This window comes from Syngnathoides biaculeatus, chromosome 17 (assembly GCF_019802595.1).
Source record: "Syngnathoides biaculeatus isolate LvHL_M chromosome 17, ASM1980259v1, whole genome shotgun sequence".
Lineage (NCBI taxonomy): Eukaryota > Metazoa > Chordata > Actinopteri > Syngnathiformes > Syngnathidae > Syngnathoides > Syngnathoides biaculeatus.
The window spans coordinates 7,272,107-7,297,080 of NC_084656.1; the positions used below are offsets into that span (position 1 = coordinate 7,272,107).

A 24,974-nucleotide genomic window follows, 5' to 3' on the forward strand; every position below is an offset into this window, starting at 1 on the left:
TTGACAGTGATGGCGTTGCTATTTCAACCAGAAATTGAGATAACAAAATAATAAATAAATGAAAACAAGATGTTGGCTCTTGTTTTATATTTGACAAAAATAAAAAAACTGATTCCTAAATGACAGCTTTCCTCATCTTTTGTTTGGATCGCAAAGTACTCGGTGCAAATATGGCCTTTTCTAACGTAGTAGCATCATTTAGTACAGAATGTATTTTTAAAAAAATCAAATAGAAAGTTATTTTTTTTTATTTTCCATTCAAATTGGGCCATTGCTGCATTCGAGATTGCTTAGAACTCCTCAAGGTTGGCATTTCAGTCGAAGGCAAAGACAAAACATGGCTGATGACCTCAACAAGCATTTGTTTATCATTAGCGGTACATTACATTGAGATCATGCTGAAGAAGAAAAGAAAATGTAGATATCCTGACTGTCTTTTATTGTCAGCCCTTGCTCCCTTTATTTACGCTTTTATTTTTTCCCCTTTACCAGGTTATATTTTATCTTCAGATAAACAGTTTATATCAACTTTTAATGTATGTTTCACAATCTCAAAGGAGATTGGTGCAAATTGGTTTACACAATACTACAACCTTCCGATGCACTTTATCGAGACGGCGGTCTGAAGTTAATTTTTTTTTTTTTTTTTCTGGAATGAAGCATTGTTCCCAAGTTTTGAAGTAACCTCGCATTATTGCCTTTTTTAAAAGTCTTAGTACATTCTTGTGAAAAAGGATATCACGAGTGCATGTTGGCACTGACTTAGATATCCTAATGTATTTTTGTGCTCAAACAAACTCTTTCTGGATTCAATCAATCCATCCTCTGTGGAGCTCAAATCTTTTTGTCATATACATATATAGGATACAAATGTAATTAAAACAAACAAACTTTGTTAAATGTACATTACCACAGCCAGCAAACAAACTATAAATCAGACAGCTTGTCTTTCATAACCAACTCACTCTCACAACACATACACACATAGTTCACCACGCTTCATCCAAAGCAGATGTGCTGGAATGTGAACACTCAAAGGAGCAGTCACGAAACCTCTTGACAGACACACACAAACACACACGCACACACACACACCCACACACACGCACACAAAACACAATACAATACACATTCACACAGCCTGCTGCACCTGTGCCGATCCATTTTTTTTTCTTCCTCTTTGTTTCCCTTTGCATCCTCCTGCCTGGCCTCGGCCTCTCTTTCCTAAATGGATATGTTCTCTTTCATCCCCCACAAACATGTCACCACCAAAAAGAGTGCATGGCCAAGTTGCATTAGTTTAACGTAGTGTCCTTTTTTTTTCTACTGTAAGCTTGAGGACCTCAGGACACTGACCTGACCTATCTGTCTACCTGTCTCATTCATCACCCCCTCCCCGGCATAATTCTGTTCTCAGAACCAGGCCGGAGGCAGCGCTGGTTAAGTGACTCAAACATGCCGCAGACAGATCAAACATATTTTTGGGGGCTTTCTGTTTTTTAGATATATTTTTATAGAGGAGATCTGAGCCATGGTCTCAGAGCCCTCTGAAGGTTAATTATGTCCCAGATTTAAAACACATGGAAGGAAAAACTGTGCAGGCGCGTGTGCGTATGAGCACGTGTTTGTGAGAAAGCGGAAGGAAATCCCACCGAGCTATGCCGGGCCCTTCATTCAACCAACCTGCAATTGGGCTAATGTGAAACAGATGTACACACACACACCAGCACACACATTCAGTTTGAGCATGGTTGTCTAATTGAATCCATATGACTAAGTCCAGAATGAGGATTTTGGAAGGAAAAACAACCAAATAAAACACAAAGAAGAAAAGTGGAGCGAAATTTGTAAAAGCTTAAAATGTGAAAAAGAGACAATTTGTAAAAAAAAAAAAAAAAGGGCGATGGGTGATAAAACAGAACAGGAAGCAATCAAATGCATTGAGGGGTAAAACAAAAAAACAAAAAACAAAAAACACAACTCATTTGCGCATCTGCAAAAAATATGTGTAATTGAAAACATGTGGAGCCTTCTCACAAACACACAATGCACAAGCACGCACACACACACACACACAGACACACACACACACACACACACACACACATCCCCCTCTTCCTCTTTCCTCGTGGAGCTTCAGCTTCCTGTGGATTGATTAGAGCCCCCTACGTGAAGATAAGTGGACTCAGTGTGCTTGTGCGTGTTTGTGTGTGTGTGCGCATGGGTGTGTTTCTCAGTATTCTGCACCTGTGACTGAAGGGGGGGGCGAGTTAGACAGAAAACAGTAGGGGACAGAGCGAGACCAACGAAGAAAGGTGTGACACACGAGTATGAGTTACGAGAGCTGACAACAGCATACAGAGGATAAGGGTATTTATAATGTTTTAGGAACTGAGCTTCAAAATTATGTTTCGTAATAACAATCAATATATATACAATATCACGCCACATACTGTATATAATAGAAGATAGATTAATAGTCTTTTGTCTTCATTGCATCCATCTTCACTATCCAGATTCTCCTTGTTTGTATTTTTTTTTGTCCAATCAGATTTCAATTTCTGTGTGTTGCCATGTCAAATCAACCCGCACTGGGCGTTCAGAATCCCCATTGCTGCTTTAGGATAACTACGCATTATGAACAGTGGTTGTCTATCTTCACCAATCAGGTGTCATATTCATTACTCTCATGTCACCTCTCTGTAGTTGCAGTTTTCTGATCCTCTGATTGGTAGAAATTCCCATCCTCTGATTGTCATGCCGATATCTCAATGGGATTCTTTGGGGTTTGCTCAAGTGCCTTAAAGACAGCCGAATGTCGGACTATAGGACATGATTAAAAATTCATTTTCAAAGCAGACTTAGAAATAGAAGAATTACAAATTAAAAAGAAATAACGGGACATTGTAAGGACAAATGGGTGGATGACTTTTTTGTGTAACTTCTAGTGCATCAACAACTTGCTAGTTGTGACTGCTAGCTAAATGCTTCTCTCTCTCTCTCTTTCTCACTCTCTTTCTCTCGCTCTCTCTTCCCATAAAGCCATGCACAATTTATATTGCATTGTTGTACATTATTTTGTGAAGTGTTACTGGTGGAATCATGATGTGGATTTGGGCCCTCAGTGAACGCCCAGGTCCAGAATGGACTGCACGGCACTGGCTGGAGTGGGGTTATGCGGAATTAAAAAAAAGATGGATCGAATTCATTTGACCTTTCTTACATTTTCAGTTTTGCTGCAACTAACTGTCATGTTAAAAATCAATTAAATTGCTCATCAGTTTTTGATTAATTATTCAATCAAAAACAGTTACATTTTCCCTTTTTTTCAAAAACAGGATATTATTTAAAACTGACAGAGCAGAAAGTCCACAAACTGAAAGTAATTATGAACAGTTCTTTGTTTTGGGCCATAACATTTCAGAAAATGGGCAAACATGTTTTTCATTCTTTTGCAAAGGAAAAGTAGAAATTTGAAAATGTTGCAAATTAATCACAAATATAAGCAGGAGGACTGAAGAAATTGGAGTATATTTACTGCTAAGAGGTTCAAATTCCGAGGATTGATGCGATTTAAGATCAGCAATAGATAATTAATCAATTGCTAAAATAATTGTTGATTAAATTGATTAATTATTTTCCTAATTAATAGATTATTTATTTTACCTGTACATACTACCAATACTTAAACATTTTGTAAACACTTTTGGCCTTTAATGAATTAGGAGGAGAGCATTGGCCTCACAGTTCTGAGGACCGAGGGTTAAATCCCGGCACTGCCTGTGTGGAGTTTGCATGTTCCCCTGTGCCTGGGTGGGTTTTCTCCGGGCTCGCCCGTTTCCTCCCACATCTCCAAAAACATGCATTCATTGGACACTCCAAATTGGCACTGGGTGTGATTGTGAGACTGAATAGTTGTTTGGTTCCATCTGCCCTGCAATTGGCTGGCAACCAGTTCAGGTGTACCCCGCCTCATCCCCGACAATAACTGGAATAGGCTGCAGCACTCCCATGATCCTTGTGAGGAATAAGAGGCTCAGAGAATGGATGGATGGATAAATAAGTAGGAAGCAAGTGTATTGCTTGTAAGGTTTGAAGGTCTTCTCATCCTCTCTCGTGAGGCACCAGACTGTTTATCTATTATTTAGTGGTATTCTCCAGCACCAGTAACCTATTTAGCTGCTCTTCTTGTCAGTTTCACAAACCTTGGAATCCTTCTAAAAGTTATCCGAGTTCACTATAGATCTAAGAGAGTAAATTTAGTACTGAAAACTTAGCCTTTGCCAAGACTAGGTGATTATATTTGCATATTGTTTAAGATAAACATCCTGTCAGAGTATAGGATTTAGACACATCACACTTCATATGCAAGGAATAAATGTCAACCTTACAGTTTAGCTGTAATATATTATGGTATCATAAAAGTAAATTATCGGTAAAAGGCTACTAAATAGTCTATCACATCAGAGAATAGAGACAGGAGACAAGTGAAAGAGATTTAAAAAATATACATAAGCCAAAAAGCCCCATAATAAAGCAACTTGAACAGAATTAACGCAAAGAAGAAGGAAAGATATGAAAAGTAGGAGCAGTCGTGGTGCAGGTTTCTATTGTCGACCATACTAAATGAATTCAAGATGGTGTTTTCGCTTGCCATCCTCCAGAACATCAAAGATTCAGACAGTTGGTGACGTTGCACCATTTAAAATGACCACTAATTACACACATTAGCCCAGGGAATGCATGTGCTTTCTGCTGCCTTCTCTATATGTAGTGTGGACGTGGATGAGTGAGATACGAACCTATACTTATGTACAGTATATCTTTGTATTCAGTAAGTTCCTGACTTAGAACCTGTTTTCCCCAAAAAGTAAGTTTGCATAAGAATCAAGCAGCATCATTTGTTAAAAACAAACAAACAAACAAAAATATTGGAGAAAATTATTGGGGTTGAGGGGGGAGCTGCATCTTGTCAGACAACTATTTTTCTTGAGGTGAATGGGTGTGTACCAACCATGAATTTCGGCAGGCACTCGAATACTAATTGACGAAAGTACGCGACAATGACGGTAAATTCAAATGACACTTTTTGCAAGTGGGTCATCTCAAAGCCATTCAATTGAATCACTTCGCAAATCGCAAACTTAAATGAGGTCACATGACTCATATTGACCTATGTTAGGCATGAAACACAAAACCCGCAAAATAAAGCATGCAGGTTAAGATTTGGCCAAACTAGTGGTCAAACAATGAATGCAAATTTCAAACCATCACATTTCTGTAGATCTTCTACTGCTCAGGGTCACAGGTACCTGAAGGCTATCCCGTGTGACTTCAGCCATAAGGAGGCCTACACATAAGGCAAATCTTGACAAAGACGCAACCCCTCACACGCTCAACTAAACCCATTGAACATGGCTAGCAAGCAAGTGATCACTACACCATGAGTGACTGCAGATTTCAATGAAAATCGAAATGTATTACTCTGATGACACCATGAGATTTCTGGAAGCTTCTCACTGTACTTCACTTGTATGTTACAATCTGAGTCCACTTGCTGTAATTTCTCATGAATAATGCAATTCTTTTTTCCAACACAAAAATTGTCAACATAATGACCATTATAAATGACTATAGGGGAAAATGGAAAAAAATACAAGTTATGAAAAAGCTGTACACATTCATTCCAATATGCCACTGCCAACTAGAGGTGATAACAAAAGGTGTACACTTCCATTCTAATATGCTACAACAACCTCGAAAATATGAAAAGGTATTTTATTTTTATTTATTTTCCACACTTTTATTCAAATATGACAGGGGTACATATGACAGCGTATACTGTATGTACGGTTGTTCTCAAAAGTTTAAAGACTGACTAAATTTATGAAACATTTAGTTTTAAAAACATGATTGATGACTGAAAACTATTATTATAAATTAATTTCTTAATGATTGCGATTTTTTTATTGACAATGTTTTTCTGAAATCCTTTATAGTTTAAATTGAATCCCTTTAAAATGAAATCTAATGTGTTTCAACTGGCATTTTTATAAAGAATTGTACACATCCCATAAATTCTAATATAATAATAATAAAATCTAAAAGCACTACCGCATATTCTCATTTACTAAATAAAACTAGGGATGTGAATTTCAAAATAAGTGAAAGTAAACAAAAATACAGAATTACATGTTCTAATAAAGTTCATAACTTAAGAGTAATTATACACTATACTTTGTTTAGATCATAGTGTTGGAAGCAAAATTGTGCATTTTAAAAATGGACTGTATACATCTGGAAGGGTTTTCAATAAATTTGAGGTCAGCTATTGGGTGTGTATTAAAAACAGGTGCGCATTATACACGCAAAATTGTGGTAACGCATGAAGCATACAGTATATGTAGTACATAGACAGAATTTGATGACCAACAGGCTTTTCACCTGAAATTTTATTTTCTGTTGTCTAAAGACTTCCATCCATCCATTTGTTGCGCGCGTGTAAATGCGTATGCGTGTTCGTGTGTGAGTGTGTGTTTGATATCATGGCCTTCCACATAATTTTTCTCAGGAAATTGAGTAGTCTGTTCTCAACACACACACAGATACGCAGACGCACGCATGCACATACACACGCACACACACACACGGACACAGACATACACGATTACTAAGGTGGGGAATATGGAAGCTCATAGCAAACATAATATGACTTTATAATACCCCACTGACACAGGAAATAGCCAGAGGTCTGGGAGTGAGAGTGTATATGTGTTTGTGTGTGTTAGTCTTTGTGTGTTGGTGTGCGTGTGTTTGTGTATGTGGGTGTGTGTTAGTGTCTGAGGAGCAAAATACCCATCAGAGGAAGGAAATAACGAATCACAATGTGGCTTTTCAGTGCACAAAACGCTCCATAAACTTCCCGAGCTCTCGCGCAAACATTGGAAAGTTAAAAATCAATTAAATTCCTTCTTTCAGATGCATACCACAGTATAATTTCTCAACAGGTTCTATATGTGCAGAAGTGTGTGTCTTAATTCCATCTCCATCTATGTATGTGAGTGATGACGTGCTTTTGCATGTTTGGCACACAAAAAAACTTTACTGTGTTTGTGTCTGTGTGTGTCTGTTTGTGCGTCTTCTTTTCTTTTTTTCATCCCATGTGTAATTGCTATCTAGCCCCGCCTGTGTGGAGTTTGCCTGTTCTCTTTGTGCCTGCATGGGTTTTCTTTTAGGTGCCGGGTGCTCCGGTTTCCTCCCACATTGCCAAAACATTCATGGAAGGTTAATTGAAGATTCTAAATTGGCCGTAAGTGTGAATGTGAGTGTGAAGGGATGTTTGTGTGAATGTGCACTGCGATTGGCCGGCGACCAGTTCAGGGTGTACCCAGGCTCTCGCCCGAAGATAGCCGTGACAGACCCCAGCATCCTAGGGATGATGATAAGCGCTTTGGAAAATGGATGGATGTCAATGTTGCTTTTCAGGCTGAAAAACACTTCGCCACAGGTGACGGCTCTTTACAAGACTCTTCCATACTCATTTTATTATGCTCCCATTTTCCTTTTAACCACCAGGACATTTTTTGGCAAATGAATCACACAGACGTTTTTTTCCCCCCACTTCTGTTTCACCAATTTCCTTTGATTTAATCACTACCACATGCTGATGACTGCCAGCAACTGTTAACAGGAAAACTGCTCAAACAGACATACAAACACTAAGGCACTCACACACATGCAAACACCCGCGAACGCACGCACACGCACACACTCACACACACACACACACACACACACACACACACTCACACAAAGTCGAGTCTACTATGCTTTGTACTGGTTCAATACTACCTGCAGGTGGTTTTATCACTGTTACTATGGTGGATACACACAGATGTGTACTGGAGCTAAAGGGACTGTTTGTGACAAAGGATCAAGAGTTCAACACATGTGTGACTGCTCCTTTAAAAATAACCAAGAAGACATCTGGGCCAGTTTGGATTCCCCCTTTCCTTTATGATCTTGACCTCATAAATAGCAAAATTCAAGTAAGGAAAAGACAGATAATCAGGCTTGAAACAGATGAGACCACACAGTACGAGACAGAAAGAGAGAGAGCGAGAGAGAGAGAGAGAGGAGAGAGAGAGAGAGAGAGCGAGTAAGAGAGACAGAGAGAAAGAAACTGTCCTCTCATGTGGACCTCAGCTGCAACCGAGAGCATTTTTCCACCTGTCACTTTCTTTGGAGGGTCAGAGGTCAATGTTGACATGATACGGTTTGAGCATCAAACGGCACATTTTAAACCTCAAACTTCTGCCATTCCAAATAATAATAAGTTCACTTTTGAATGAAAGTTTGAAAATTGAATTCTTGATGATTATTGAGGTTGTAGTTTTCCAATGATGTGGATATGCAGTCCTTAATGTTGACAGGGTTCTACAGTATTTTGCTCCTGTCATCCACAGTAACTGGCAATATAATTTAAACGTAGTACCATTTGAATTATTTAAATTATCAATCAATCCAATTTCGATAACACTTATCATCATTAGGGTCACAGGTGCACTAGAGCCTATTAAGGACAATTTGTAAAATGTAAAAAGTATTATGTGAATATTTGTAGGAGCACTTGGAACAATCACGCAAGTACAGTGAGAATATGCAAACTCCACACAGCAAGGATTCAAATCTCAGACCTCTCTAAATGAATATTTCACATATTGTCCAAGGTGACTTAGATGTGAGAGCATTCAAAAGGTTAAACTTGTGATACTATGATGAATAATGCATAAAGGTCAAAAACAGGACACAGAGATGCGGTATACAGCATTATACTGGTAACCCGGCAACATCAATAGCTGTTTTTAGGAGACATTCACAGGAAACACCTTACTAACAATTAATGAGGACATGACAAAATATGCTACTGATTTTTTTTTGTCTTTTGTCTGTCCAGTGATCAGAACATATACAGCAAATCTAAAGAGAAACAAACACTTTGCTGACTTTTTTTTTTTTTTACATTGATGATTTGTTGTATCTTGAACAGACAACTACAGTGCCGTGAAAAAGTATTGGCCCCCTTCTCAAATTCTTATATTTTTGGATAGTTTCATTAATTTAATGTTTGAGATCATCAAACAAATGTAATATGAGGCAAATATAACCCAAGTAAAGTTAAAACGCTGTTTATAAATTGTGAATTGATTTATTAACAAAAAATATCTTCAAAGTGTTCTGTGTGACAACCCCCCTCCCCTGTTAAATCATGCATTAATTGTAGCTAATTACAGTTATTGGTTAATTTTAGTTGATCACACTCAAGCCCGATTACCTCGAGACCTTGTCAGTCAAAATAATGCCTTACACAGAACGTGTCTGACAAAATCAAGCTGGCAAAAATGATCGTAAAAAACTTCTACAAATTGACACGATCCAAACAAATTCAAGAACATTCAAGAAATAAAGTAAATGGCATCTATTAGTCTGGTAAGGGTTAACAAAATCCCTTTCTAAATCTTTAGGATTCCTGGAACCCATTGGGAGAACCATTCACCCCAGATGCAGAAATTATGGAACAGTGGTGAAACTTTTCAGCAGTGGCTAGCCTACAAAGATCACACCGAGAGAATAGTAATGACTCCGCCAGGAGGCTGAAAAGTAACTTACAGTAGGACAACTTCTAAAAACCTGCAGGTCTCCATTGTCTGAATTAAGATTAGTGTTCGAGACACAACAATAAGGAAGAGACTTGGCAAAAATGCCATCAATGGTAGAGTTTGAAACCAAAAACCACTGCTGACCAAAAAGAACATAAACATGTTTTTTTTTTTTTTTTTGCTGAATTCAAAAAATTCTGCAAAAAAGAGTGAGCCAAAATATTTCTACAGAGATGAGAAACACTGAATGGAAGTTATAGAAAATGCGTGATTTCAGTTACTGCTGCTGAGGATGGCACAACTTATAGGTTTAGGGGGCATATACATTTTCACAATAGGCCAGGTCATTTTGAATATTCTTTTCTGTCCTTAATAAATTAAATCACTATATAAAAACAGCAAATTTAGGTCACTATTAAACTGTATATTGTACATGTGTGTGAATATGTATAAGAATTTGAGAATGGGGCCAATCATTTTCTGTGTATATGTTTTTCAATGTCATTACACTTGACAATTAAAATTATTGTATTTTGAGACAAGTGAGAAAGATAAGTGCATGTCAATACATCAATATATAATAAATATAATAATTTTTGGACTTTGAGTCCTTATTTGAAAACCAATAATCCATCCATCAATCTGTGATTGGTTTTCAGCACGACTGCCAGCATGTCAATAGATGAAATGGGTGTGAGTGTGAGGGAGTTTGTTGAAAGGATGAAACAAGTCATCAAAAACCAGTTGCAGGACATCCAGCCAATGAACTCTCCGCTCGCGTCAACACTCGAAGCCTGTGAGAGGCCGTGTGCGTATAAACACACACAATGTGCTGCAGGGTGCCAATAACTTTCTCACCTGATGGAGTATCGATCTCTAAAATACTCATATTATGTTGTTATATTCTTTTTTTCCCGTCTTATATATGAGGGTATGTATGTATTTGTTGAAATTTAGGGGGGGAAATCAGCAAATACAAATACATCACATTCCAAATTCTGTGTGCTGAAAATGTGTTTTAAATTTAACACTTTAACTGTTTCATACCTGCAAAACATCTTTCAGTATTCATCGTTCTAAAGGAGTTGCCAAGACATTTTTAACCTCATTTTTGGATAGCAGTTCTAAAAAGTCATGTGGTAGAATGTGACCAGTGTCACTGGAGCGCCGGGTCGGGAGAGGATCGTTGCCAAGGCAACTGTGCTGGCAGGCAACTAAACATGGCCAAATGCTAAGATGGCGGGCGCGACGTCAATTATTGAAGAGACTGCAGAAGGAGAGTGGGGAGTACTGAGCTGTACCCTCAGATGCTGGGTCGCAGTGAACTCATTGCCATAGTGACGCAGACTGGCAACTTGTGCCCTAGTCTCATTCACCATGGCAACATGGCAACCACGGCATTCACAACACATGCCACTGACATTAAGATGGATGCCATATAAAATCCCAATCAAAAAATCGGATCAGTAAACATTCAACAAACATCTAAAAAAGAATAGTTGATTAGGACCAAAAGGAACAACTTTATGCTCATTTTAAAAGCAAGAAAAGTCAAAAAGCGTCGTTGTGGTGCTTTACTCGGTAAACAATGTTGTTACTATTTAGACTTTCAAAAGAGAGAGAAAGTTGAAGTAATAAACATACCAACATACAGTACATTAATAAATTTAATCCTTATCTCCGTCATTTTGTTTTGCAGGGATTTTAACCCTTGACCTCTTCATGTTGAGAGAGCCTGTGCAGCTATTAGCTCATCCGGCTTCTGGGTTACATCACCGGATGTCTTCATACCACATTCACGATTCAGTTCAAAAGGACTGTTGCTCACTTTAATGCTGACAGACAGGCAGACAGACAAACTAAACCTCAAGATTGCTTACGCTTGCCAGCCCCGGACTGGAGCATTCGTCATATGTGCCAGAAGCAATAAGAATAAGGTTGTGGAAAGGAGTTGTGCACCGAAGTTCAAGGTAGCGAGCCGGATATTTAGGAGAAATTAAAATTGATGATTGAAAGACAAAAGATATGACACTCATTTCTCAAGCGATGCTCTAACTTTAGTCTAACAGAGGTTCTTCCAAGATCTTGACAGTTGAAATCACGCACACCTTAAATAGTTCAAAGAGAGCGGCTGGCTATTCCGGACATCTGATTCTAATCTTGCTCAGCAACAGTGATCCATAAAAAAAAAAAAGTGAGTAAGGATTATAATATTGACAATTGCATTTGGCCTTTAAAATCAATGTACTTTTGTTCTGATGTTCAGATTGAGGTTGCTGTTAGAAGTTAGGACCACGTGGTATTTATTGGCGGGGTGTCAACATTCATGTTTACACCGAGCGTTACAGTTGAGTTCACTTCACTAGAATACAGTACGGAACACTATACAGCCCCTACTATACCGAAGATTTTTAAGCAATAATTTTTTTTTTTTTTTTGTATATACAGTATACAGGCACATCCAAATTTGGAGTTACCCCCCCTTGGTGTAGTACAATATTGACCTGCAACGACAGCCAAATGGAAGGGCTGAGAAGGACCATGTCCATTGTCCAACCCGCTTATGGTCACAAGGGTTGCGGGAGTTTATCCCAGATAACATCAGGCCAAAGGGAGACTACACCCTGAACTGGTCGGAGGGCACATGTCGCCACCATCAGTGAGCGGGAATTGAACCCACACTTCTCGCAGCAAAATCTGGTGTGTGCACTACTACACCATTAGTGAGGGCTAAGAAGGCACCATACTAATAGTCATTGTTCCTCCAGAGCAGAGAGATTAGCAATGTAGGAATGTACTTTAATGCTTGACATTTAAATTTACAATGTTTCAATTTATATTGTTTTACACATATATTTTACAGTAAACCTCAACAATGACAAACTTCTTGAAGCAACCACTTTTCCTCTTATTGGAACACTTAAAGAGAGGGATTTATTAATTTCATAACTGGATCTGCATTTCCACGAAAAGGTGTAGTGGCCAGACGGAGATAGCTCCTCTGTTTGACACTGTTAATGGTCACTCTGTTAAACAGTATTGAAAAAAATCAGGTGCACTGTGCTTAAACAGCCACTATGACACTGTAATAACCACCACACAGACGTTGACTGGCAGCCAGCAACACAATAGGGACTATATTATGAGGCCCACATTGGAAACAAAAAGGAATCGGCTTAAAGTGCTGATCAGCACAAAACTTTGGAGTCCAGAATCTCTTATTTTCATTCTCTTTATGACTTTCTTTCTAATCAAATCTAGGCAGACATCTAGCTGCATGTAGGCAGCACCTGTCTGACTTCACGCTAAAACACATTTACATCGTCGTCCTGTTTTACTGCGCCGCAGCACGTTACAGTTTGGTTGTTTTTTTTCTTTAAAGTGTGACAGCTGTCCGGTGATTATCTGCGAGACCGTGTGAGCTCTTCTAACTGCTTGCCACAGCATGACTGACCCATTAAACACACCCACAAACACAAAAACCAACAGACGTATGCCTAACAAAACAATAAGCGGACCGTTTTCCACGTCGACAATAAATACTGGGAATGTTTCATGTGTGCGTGCACATGAAGTCCGCACTGTGAGCAACACAAAGAGACACACATACGCTTTGTTCTTGTGCCAAAAATCTTAACTTACTTAAGCTTGCTTCCCCGCAGCACAGCTTGTGCTTTTTACATATATGAGCATGGTGTCCACACTGTTCTCAGTTTAATGGCAGTATGAAAATGCTGGATAGAAAAATGTTTGTTTATAGCAAATGGAATAGTAAATATGTTACTCGAGTATCAATATTACCCGCGTTGTTAAGAACATAATATAATGTGACTAGAACATTTTAATTGCGAGCACATTCCTTCAAAAGAGAACGGTAAACAAAAAACGTCTCGGGGATAATATGACAGTGAAGAATGTCCAAAACACTTATTTTCAGTTAATTTTCACATTAATCTTGGTTTGTAAATAACTAAAACCAATCTAAGAAGGTCTGTATTGACGTGGACATGTAACAAAATGAATAGACCAAGTCGATGTGTAAGCCACAATAGATTAGAGGATGATGTCAATCCCAGGAATTGAAGTACACATGTTACAGAAAATCAACATTTTAAGAAATACTCTACGATTTTTCAGAAATATTTAATTGGAAAATTAATTGAGAACAATAAAAAAAAATATATATATATACTAGCATTACAAATATTAGTGAATGATTTCTGTACATTGGGTGGGGGTTTGATACATTTTTTAAACAAGTCCAGAATCAGCTTTTGGTCGCAGTAAACATCCCTGCTGACTGGCCTTCCTTATTGGTGTATTGGTATAAAGTGTATTCATTACATTAGAGCCAACATTGAAGAGGTAAATACAGGTCTGATGACACCCTGTGGGCTGGCATGGGGTTAGCGTGCTCTGTGACCATGTGCACCATGACGGTCCGAGTGCATCTACAGTCAACCAAGCAGCTAAATGAACCATCATCATCATCTGCTTCTGCTGTTGCCTGTCCCTGTCTGCCAGATGACCTTGATTTTTCAGAGGTTTGAGTGAGCTGGCAGGCGCTCACTCAGTTGCTGGGTATCAAACCCGTCACTCGCAGAAAGAGATTCTGTTCTCATTGGATAGTCAGAGGTGGAAATTGCAAGCTATCTGAATAATGTTGCTCTATTTGGCTATACAACTGTCATTCATCCCATTTACTCGTGCGTCACATCCCTGCCTTGAATGTGTGTGTGTGGACATGCCAAATGTCATTGGCAGCAGTGACCTTACACATTAAAGTCAAGGGTTTATAAAGACACACAGAGAAAGAAGTGACACTTTACAACGCCTACATAGCATGGACATTGCGCACAGAACACATTTAATTCATTATAAAGCAACTACAAAAAACGCCATTGATATTGAAAAGAAAACTAGTGAGTAATAATAATAACAATAATAATCTGCCGGTTTCCTTGTTTATTAATAATACCGAGGGGAAAAAAGATTGAACAAGAAGTCTCATTATCTCCGACATCAGCAGTCAGAATGACATTCAAGTTTGACAATTAGATGTCGCTAATGATCTGCTAATGACCCTTTTCTCAATATTAGTCATAATGAAAAGGCAGAATCACAAGGAAGGGAAGAAACGTCTCATGTCTCTATAAATAAACATTGAATGATCACCTGATCTGTGTGGTGAGTTGTTTCAATTTGAAGGGGAAAAAAATCTGTCAGCCAAGAGAATCAGAAGAATATTTCCTCAACTATAATAAATCTTGAATATATTAGAACACATATTTACAAATATTATATATATATATATTATATATATATATATATATATGGTGTGACTATCTGTATCAGCAGGATCACTGTCAGATAATCTGATGCAGTAGGATTATTTTATAAACCGGTGCAGTGTGCAATGTCCCCACACAGACACCAAAATGAACCTTCAAGACACCAGAGAAAACCGAAGTGACGCAGTTGAAAAAGCCAATGCTGAATTGACAAAACACACAACACTGTAAAAAGAAGTCAAGCAATGAATGACTTTTCTTGTATCCACACTACAAATATGCACTGATTTGTACCACAATGCATCAACAGAAACATTAACACGTGAACAAATAATTCAAAATCCTCCAATTTTCTTTCTCTCTGGTAGCAAAGCATATAACTATTTTCTGTGTGTGTTCACATGCCGGATAATTGAAATTGTACCTTGCATATTTACGAAGGTGTGTAATTCAAAGCATACACACTAGCCAAAGACATTTTTTTTTGACTGGTACGTCCAGTACAAACAACGTAAATGGAGTCAGTGGCCACACGCACACCTACACACACACACATGTGGAGACAAACAAAATGTTGCTATTTATAAAGTCTCCATAACATGTAGTGATGTAATTCAAGCCTATACCATGAACTTAAAATCCACAAACAATAAGTACATAATGATGATTGCAGAAACACACACACACACACAAACCGAAACTCATTTATGTAAAGTAATTAAAACACCTAAACAGGATAAGAAGTCATAGAAAATAAGTGGATGTATATTATTATCAAGTAGTATATACGATAAAGGCCTGCATGCAAAGCATTTCAAAGGCTATTTTTACATTTGCTTATCGCAATTTCAAATATAATTTGTTCATATTTTTTAGGTAATGTCTGTGATTCAGTTCATCTACTTATTGAATAAAAAGTAATCAAGTGGGGAGGATTTGCCCTTGACCTCTGACCTCTCTCTGAAGAAGTGCTGTGACTACAGGACCAGAAGGTAAAATAGAGTCAATAAATACTTTTACATTCAATTGATGTGAGTAATGTCTCTTTTAGGTAGAGATATATGATGCAGATAATTCCAGGTCACATAAATTTGAAATGAATAAATCTAAAAACAGTTTTTAAATGCTTCTCAAAATGAGAGAGCCAAAAACACAACAGAAGCAGCAAGTAAACTGCCGGCGTGCAACATCATCACTTAAAGTGTTTTTTTTTTTTTTTTGCTGCAGCAGCAAAGTGACAGCGGACTGCAAGATTTTGGCAGGCTGCTTTGGGACCCTCCTAATTAAAACTTACTGAATATTCAAATGTTGCGTTAGCATAACAATAGCCGGCTGGTCGGCCCGTTTTTAAATGAGGCCTTTTGTTTTATCCCAGCTTTCTGTTGCCTCATTAAGCTGCTGGAGCTTAAGTTAGCGAGCTGACAGCCGCTAACCGAAGCGCAGGCCTCGGCCCTCGCCCTCCTCTTCTCCTCCTGGCCTCTCCTCCCCCATACACAAACCCTCCCAAGCCAAAGCCCCAGTTCCAGCTCTTCTGTGTTTGGTCTCGGCGGGCCCGGCTCACGGCTGCCGCAGCACATCCGTCCAGGCATTTCTGTCTCTTCTCTCAACCCCCCGACGACTCTGCACCCCCTAACCCCACCCCGCCCCTCCTGCGACACAACACACAGACTACAGACTAGCCTACACACAACCACACTGTGCCCAAAACCCAAACCCAGCCTTGCGAAAACCTCCAAATACAGGACACAAGAAGACAAACAACATTTGGTTATCACAGTGTTTCTCTGCCTGATTTCGTGTGTTTCACTTTTTTGCCAACAGACATGGAGTGCAAACAAGCTGAGATACAGACAAGGAGAGTGAGACGGGGGGCGCGGGGTGGGGGGGGTGGATAGAAAGGAGCTTGGCACCAGATCAAGACCGTCGGCACAATGTGCCATCCGACAGCCAGCCACCAAACAAAGCGGTGCCACACCGAGCCCCGTGGCAGCGCTGAGCTGGAGAGCTCTGCATCTGAGAAGCCGCTGAGATAAAAAAAAAAAAAAAAAGAAAAAAAATTTAAAAGGAGGCTGCAGGGAACTAGAAGGAGAACGAGGGTCGAAAAAGTAAGAGAATTTGGGAACCCCTGGCCTGTAGCTGACTGCAAGAACCCAAGTATTCGATGGCTCGGTGGAGGCCGAAGACCTGCCAGGCGTCAACCATACAGAGGCTGAGTGTTGGTGAGTGTTCAGACAACGGAGGCTTTGTGGAACCCCACTGAGTTCACTCTCTGTAGTTTTACACGCTTAGCAGTGGAAATCATGTAAAAAAAAATATGTCCACCTTAACAAAATGAGACCACCAATCCATGTCAGACCAATGTCACGTATATTTGCTAGCAAAGACAAATATTACATGTATTTAAAACACCATAAAACACTTTCTCTCTGTCTAACATTTCTGTTTGATTAAATCAAATTTGTTTCAAGTCATTTTTTGTTTTGTGTCAGTGCTTTAATAAAACAAAATCTTATGGTTGATTGATTGAATGTGTGTGTGTGTGTGTGTGTGTGTGTGTTGGGGGGGAGGTCGTTACTTTCAGGGGTTCAGAAAATGCAGTTAAAACTAACACTTCCCTGACAGGTGAATTGGTGGAAAATTACCAGCTTCCATCTTCATTTCCATCTCGCAACTTTGCAGTCTTTGCCACTCCTTTGGAGAAAGCTGTGAAATTCATCCACTTTTCCCTGCATTTGCGCCCTGATTCCCATGTCTGCCCCCCCCACCCCAATTGCCCTAAATCACCTCTTTCATGGGTGAGGGTCAACAGGGGGAAATCTGACAAGGTTCTGACACCTCGTAACGTTTTTAGGGGCTTCTCTTTTTTAACAGTTTTTTTTAAATGACAAAATTGTAAAAATGTCACATCTATCTGTATTTATTATTTTGCTCTTAGAAAAACGTGAAATGATAAAGTAACGGTAGAGAATCATAACAAAGATACAATAAAATACATTTTAGAACTTGGCAACAATAATTTTTGACAAGTGGTTTTGACGAAAAATTTAACATTTAAATATTGCATTTAAAGCCCTGAAAATGCTCATTTGAATGCAAAACAAATTTAATTTCTTTTTCACTGACGATTTCAGGAATAGGAAATTAAAAAAATCAAACACAATCTTGAAAATATCACTCCAGTTTGATAGGAGCAATCACAATTGTGCCTTTACCTAATAAGACGCTTATCTATTTAGATGTGCACATCCATTTGGATAATTTGAAATAAGCAATGGCAAGAGAGAGAGAGAGAGAGAGAGAGAGAGAAGGGAAATAAATCTCCGTACTGTATTATTTCGGTTGATATTTCAGCGAGCTTGATACGCAAAATTAGGAAATGATCAAGAGGAGCGCGCGTTGTATGTTTTCCGTCGGGTGCCATACCTTCCCTGTCACGCGCGCGCACGGTCGCACGCGCGCACCCACGCGCGCGCGGCAGGGCCAGGGAGAAGCGTCAGGCGCACCTTGACGCGCTCAAAGTTGGAGCGTCACTTCGCATTCACACCTCATTTGCCCTCTGCGTCTTCCTCCCAGATGCTCACAATGCAGTTTCAAAAAAAAAAAAAAAAAGGAGAATAATAGTAGTCCTTACCGCTTTGCCATTGTAGTAGTACATGAGTGAGCTTCCTGCCACCCCCGGGATGGTGTACGCACAATACATCGTGCCTGTCCAAGCAGAAACGCGGAAAGCAAATCTTCTTCCCCTTCTGCGTTTCTTTTGCCCGTGTGCGCGCTGTCCACCTCTTCTCAGTTTTTGGGGTGGGGGGTGGGATTGTTTTATTTTATTTGACTAGTCCCTAGCCTCTTTTTGCCGTGGCCTGCGCTAACTTTTCTCGCTGTGTTTTTTCCGCCGACAATTCCTTCAGTTGCATTTTCCCATATGGCCGGGCAGAGGCGCGTGGAATATGCAAAGCGGGGTGGGAGAGAGAGCGTGGAGTGCCCCTCCCCTCTCCTCTCCCTCCCCCTCCCCTCCCCTCCTCTTCGTCTCCTCCTCGGTTGGCTCTGGCGAGGACGCGCACCCAGATCCTCGCGCACGCGCACCAACTTGCCTCCACGCTTTTGAAGTTTCCGCAAAGCACCACCTCGTCTCTCCACTGCTGTTCAACTGTCCCGTTCCGGTTTTCCACTCCTCCTGCCTGCAGCGTTTTATTTTCTCCTCTGCATCCCTCCTTTCCTCGGACTTTCTTCCTTCTTCCCCCATTTCTCCTGTTTTGACCATGACTGCACATTCAACATCACCTTTTATCTCATCTTAACCCTCCTTTTTTTTTTTTTAAATCACCAGCAGCCTCGATACCCTCCCACTTCTCAAATCATCTTTCATGATTCCTTTAAGTTTATTTTTTAATTGGACCACCCCTTCCCCCGTTTTCCAATATATCCTAATACATTTATTCCATCCCTTCTTCCACACTACAGCTCGATTGTTTCCTCTTCCTCCTTAATTCCATTGCTTGTTTTAATATCCTCACAGGCCTGGTATAGGTAGAAATTTTTTAATGTTAAGAATAAAATTTAATTCTATCGGAATTTTCTTCTATTTGGAGACATATCTGATTATTTTATAGATTAAGGATATCCTGTATCGATTTCTAGACAAAAGACACACTTACATATTCATGAGGGCTATTTTATGGAGTGCAACAGGGGGGTCAAATTTAATTGAATTCAGGGGCCACATCCAGTATAGAATGGCCTAAGAGGATATGAATAATGATAATTCAATAATTTTTTTGCACATAGTGAAAAAAATGTGTGTAATTTTGTTGCAAAATTTCTTTCAATCATTTGAGGAATCTGTTTTTTAAACCAAAATGAGTGTAACTTCAATATTATATTAATCAGTTTTTCATTTACACACATGCGATTTACAGATTATAGTGGATCTACAGTAGACCTTAAAAAAAACAAGATGTGCGAATAATTTCATATGAACATAAATCAGGAAATCTTGACAAGCTCATCTGACACCATACAAAGGAACTTTTCAGAAAATGAAAAGATGCCCAAACAAAACCCAAAAGGCTTCCAGCAAAACAACCTCTTTTGAACCTTGAGTAACTTTTTACAATATTTTGCATTTTCAAATATTTATACATCAGGCATCATACTAACTTTCACAGAACTGCAGTGGGAAGGTGGCTGCAGATTTGATATGAAGTAGGTTTTCTTTGGAGTCCAATATCTGGAGTGTGATCATGATTAACAGTCATTTTCAGAATGTCATTTAAGTGGTAAGTGATCAGAATCAGAATCAGCTGTATTGCCATTTAAGTGGTCGTCAGCGCCCCCTCTAGTGGACAAAATAATCAACTTTTGTTGAAAATTTTACTTCATGGCTTCGTGCTGTGTGGGATGGTTTGAGCCCGATAGGGTGGTTCTAGCCTCATATGTCTGACACCCATGAACTATAGCTTCTATATGATCTTAACTTGTAATATAAGCGCAAATCTATTATTCTACGATGACGTGTTTTCACGTTTCATTACATTGTGCCGTTAGCAACGTTTTTCTTGCTGTTAACGTGAAGTGCTATTTGTGCCGTTAGTGCTTTAAAAAAAATCAAGTGTGAGTAGCATCTGAGGACATAAAGAACATCATACTTGTAAACTAGCCAATTTGTCATTTACGTCATTAAAATGTGTCTTCAGCCACAAAATATAGTGCAACCTCTCGAGTTAATTTGCCTATGCTGTATTCCTCCCAAATTTTCTGACATTGCGTGGCAGCTCTCTAGTTTTATCATTTGTCACTTCAAGAGAGTGTTTAATTAATTCTCAATACATATTAGCAAACAGTTTACCTACGTGAATATTTTTACATTATCTGTTAAATGGCATCCTCTTCACCATTAACTTTACAGTATATATTGCATAGTTAAGATTTTTCTTCAGATTGTTTTTTTTCTGTAATATCTTGGATTTTCTTCCCCATCAGTTATTTGGTTTGGGCCATCAAAATTTGTTGCTGGGTGGGCAACGTGATTGAAACCTAAGAAATGTTTTGCTGATTAATGAGGTTTTTTATTTCAATCATTTTTTTGATCAATACGGCATACAAACGATTTCTTCAGGGTCTACGTTGTCTTGTTGTATCTCAGCAGGTATCAGTGGGTTGCAATTAATAGGAAAGTGGTGCAGTTTGCGGCCTTACTCGCAGCAAATATTCAAACTGATTCACTGTGATGAAGAAATACTCCAAAACAGATTCAGCAATGCCATTGGGGATGAGAAACATCTGTTTTTGTTTTATCTATTAAATAATTGTTTTTAGTTGTTTTGTCTTTTGGCACGATGATGACGTATCGTGATCCTTTTGAATGACCTTTTATTTTTCTTGAATGACTCAGACAAACTTTGCGTGTAAAGGGATATTTACAACATGCTCATGTTTCATTTCCAGTGGGCAGATGTTTTCATGATAAATACAAGGGGACTTTCTTCTAAGGCTCAACTGTAAGTCTGATTTACATTCAGGGTTTTGTATTTTTGCCAGAAGCACATAATAGCAAATTTACTCATGCACAAAGTACTGCGATGGATTTACCTCCTCGAAATTGTGTGATCTGTGAAACATGAAAACATGAAAGTTTGTCTGAGGAAAAACAAAAAAGTGAAAGCTGACGTGTTGGGGTTTACGTTACTAAATAACTTTGTTGAACATTTGTAAATGGGTAAAATTTTTTGGCAATTTGTACTGTGCTGTACAGTTTAGCCAAGTAAATGCATTCACAATTAACAAATGAGCAAATACTTCATGAGTTCTCTGGCTAGTACAACAAAGTCCACGATGATTCTACAGGAGCTTGGATATGATACATGTGATATACTGTGTATAATAGTTAACTTTTACGGAAGCATGTTAGTCTCTTTCAAAGGCAATGATGAATTGAGGTTGGGGTACGATGGAACTTCAAAATCCGAATGATTTGCTCATCAAACAATGAAAAAATGTGACCTCAATAATCAAAGAGAATCAAATTGTGCAAAACCATAAATCATTTGCACATCCACCTCTACATTTTTTTAATTAAATTAGGGAGCATCTAAACGATGAACTTTACAGGTGTGTTTCCTTTAGTGTTTTATGGATTCTAAGTTTTGTATACTAAGGATGCGAATAAGAGGATCAAAAATGTGATGATGACCAAAGAACGGAAAATGTAAATTACCTTGAAGTGGAAAAAAAAAGTTTGGATGGATATTCTTGTTCTGCCTTACACTATGGACGATGCGACAGTAAAATAAATAATCTCTTTATTGACATCCTAACAAACATCTGTCACTGTCATCCAAATTCAGGGTGATCGCACAAAGTGTTGTTTTACACTTTATATAAACAAAGTCAACTTTCTTTTTGCACTAGAATGTCAGTTAAAATGTACAGAAAATAATAATAACTTTGGAGTTAGTAGCAAACACAATGAAACATTGATCACGTACTTGCGCCATTTTTGCAAACCTCAGACTCAAGCCCCATGTTGGATTTGGGAATTCAGGATTGTTGTTTGGTAATCGACATCAAGTAGTAATAGATAAATAATGTCACACAGCGCAGTTCATAACATAACCTGTCCAATTTTAAACAGGTACAATTAACCATCGTTAGAGTCTCCCTGTCTTTTTGCTCTTGATATTTTTAGCTTTTTTCCAGTCCAATCATTCGCAGTTTCTCTCCAAATCCCCCTGGGAAGCTGATAATGTGCACCCGATGCACTAATTTTGCATCAGCATCAGGGACTTGCTCAAATATGAAAAGATGTGCTAAATTAAAGCACAGATGCTTACGTTACCTATATGCACCAGTACGTAAAATCTATTTATTGCGACTTCTTGTGGTTTAGTTCAAACATGTTAACGCAAACGTTTTCTCACAGAAAACTGTGTGGCACTGGATAAATATCAGTCACCTCCCAAGCTTGCAAAATTACGACGCCATCACATTGACATCACCCAAAATGTGGACCCACATCAGAGTTGGCTTCAACATGGAAAATTAGTGGGTTTTGCCCACCGAATACATGAAAAATAAAAAGAAAGGAAAAAAATGGATGGATGCAAAAATTGGAAATGGAACACAGATGTACTTGCAACAGACAAGACAGTATTTCAGTCTCCCCAAATTTCATTTTAATATTATCATCACTCATCCTATTAAAATAAATAGTAGACTCCAAAACAAGCTAGCAGACTTCCCAAACCCCTCTTCAAACCCCCTCTCTGTCACTCATGCTCTCCATCGTTCCCCAATCTTCCTTTGGCTTTAATTTGATTAAAAAGCGAGCTGCAGGAAGGAGAGGGAGGGCTGATGCACATCTAATAAGTGGACCATCTGTCTGCAGCACTGGCAGCCTCCCAGCATTGTACCCGACCAGACTGAATGGGAAATGAAGTGAGAGATGGAGGGAGAAATGAAGATCAAGGGGAAAAGTATATGGAAAGCAAAAAAAAAAAAAAAGTGCGGGGGACACAGAGACACATTTTCAATTTCGTTGCTTGGTCAAGAAACCTGGAGGAGTGAAGTGGAGAAGGGCAAAGAGACAAAAAATGGGAGCTGGCAGAGGAGCAGAAAAGGAGGAACGAAAGCGCCAGTCAACTAAAAATAAGGAGAACGGCAAATGAAGGGATGAAGTTGAAGAGAAGACCTGACAAGGGAGAAAGGCAGACACTAAGAGATGGGGAAAAGAAATGATTAGAAAATGATTGAGTGGAAAAAAGGGAATGGGAAAGAAGTGATAGTAATGAGAATCATGAGGAAGAAAGACAAGGACAAGGCAAATGGAAAATGGAGGAATGAAAGAAAGCAGATGAGGAAAACCAGACAGCACAGCCAAAGAGAAGTAAGGGGTCCTCAAAGTGGCTTTTCCTGTCTGCCGACCCCCCCACCCGTCCTCCTGCCTTTATGACAACTTTGTCACAGCCTTCCTTCCTTTCCCATCCCTTCAGTTTGTTGCTCGCTCTTCTGCGTCTCCCTCACTCCCTTCCCGATCAGCCTCCCAAGCGTTCTCTCATCTTCTGTCCTCTTCTTTCAATTCCTGCATCCTCCACGTTTACTCACTCTTCCACTTGCTTCACCATTGGTTCACTCTGGACCCCCCCCCTCCCCCCCGCCCATTACCCAAATGCTCTATCTTCCACCCCTTCCTCATCCTTCTCTTCTTTGGTCATAAAATGACAGCTCATCCCATGTGGAATTATCTCACATTTCATCCTGATTTCCCGCAAAGGGATTTTGCTACTTATTCCGTAGATTGGTAGTTGATATTTTACTAATTTAGCTTGTTTTTTTTTCCCAATTGTTCTCACCACCTTTGGGAAGATTGAAACTCACAAACAAACAGAGTGAACTGAGGTGGCCTTGTTCATTGCAAAAGGAAGGAGGAGACATTAGTCAACTATTGCACTGTCAAAGTTGCTGTCCTTTCTCATTTCTGACCAGACAGTTATTAGCAAATAATCACAGCCAATTACAGTAGAGAAACTGAAATATGTATGTATTTCAAAGCACTAATCAACATATACTGTATTTACAGGATATTTATTTGGGAGTTTTGTTAGTGTATGTCTATCTGCCTGACCCACACGATCTGGAAACATCATTGTTAGTACATTATCAGATTTTTCTTCTTTGTTTTATATTGGACAGGAATGATAAACTCCACAAATTAGAGATTAGCCTCCAGACATTGTCCGGCATCCTCCTCGTGTTCAACCTTGTGCAAATTGACACCTACATCCTCAACATCCCCACACACTGAAGTGGAGAGGGGAGGAAGGAACCTGAAGGTGGACTATCGACTATTGGCAGTAAATAACTCAACTGAACATATGGGTGTGTTTTATAAGCCTACCAGTGACACTTTCAGTACATTTGTCAGTGCTGATTGCTTTGCGGTCGTTTGTAACTGCTGATTTAATCTAAACCAGTGCTTCTCAACTGTGGCCACGCCAAAGTCTGCATTTTCCAATTGCTGCTAAGTCACAAC

General features: G+C 39.1%; 1 protein-coding gene across 7 annotated transcripts in view; it reads right to left on the reverse strand.

The window, feature by feature from the left end:
- LOC133490610 (transcription factor 4-like) overlaps positions 1-24,974 on the reverse strand; it is a 193,176-nt gene that overhangs the window by 42,734 nt on the left and 125,468 nt on the right. Inside the window, exon 1 of one of the 7 annotated variants that reach the window (XM_061800888.1) lies at positions 18,582-18,773. The exons of 5 other annotated variants lie outside the window; for them this stretch is intronic. In XM_061800888.1, the coding sequence (XP_061656872.1) occupies positions 18,582-18,650 (69 nt within the window). In that variant the 5' untranslated portion in view covers positions 18,651-18,773. Of the gene's footprint in view, positions 1-18,581; positions 18,774-24,974 lie in introns of those variants that run through there. One more of the 7 variants, XM_061800889.1, reaches the window with a different exon arrangement.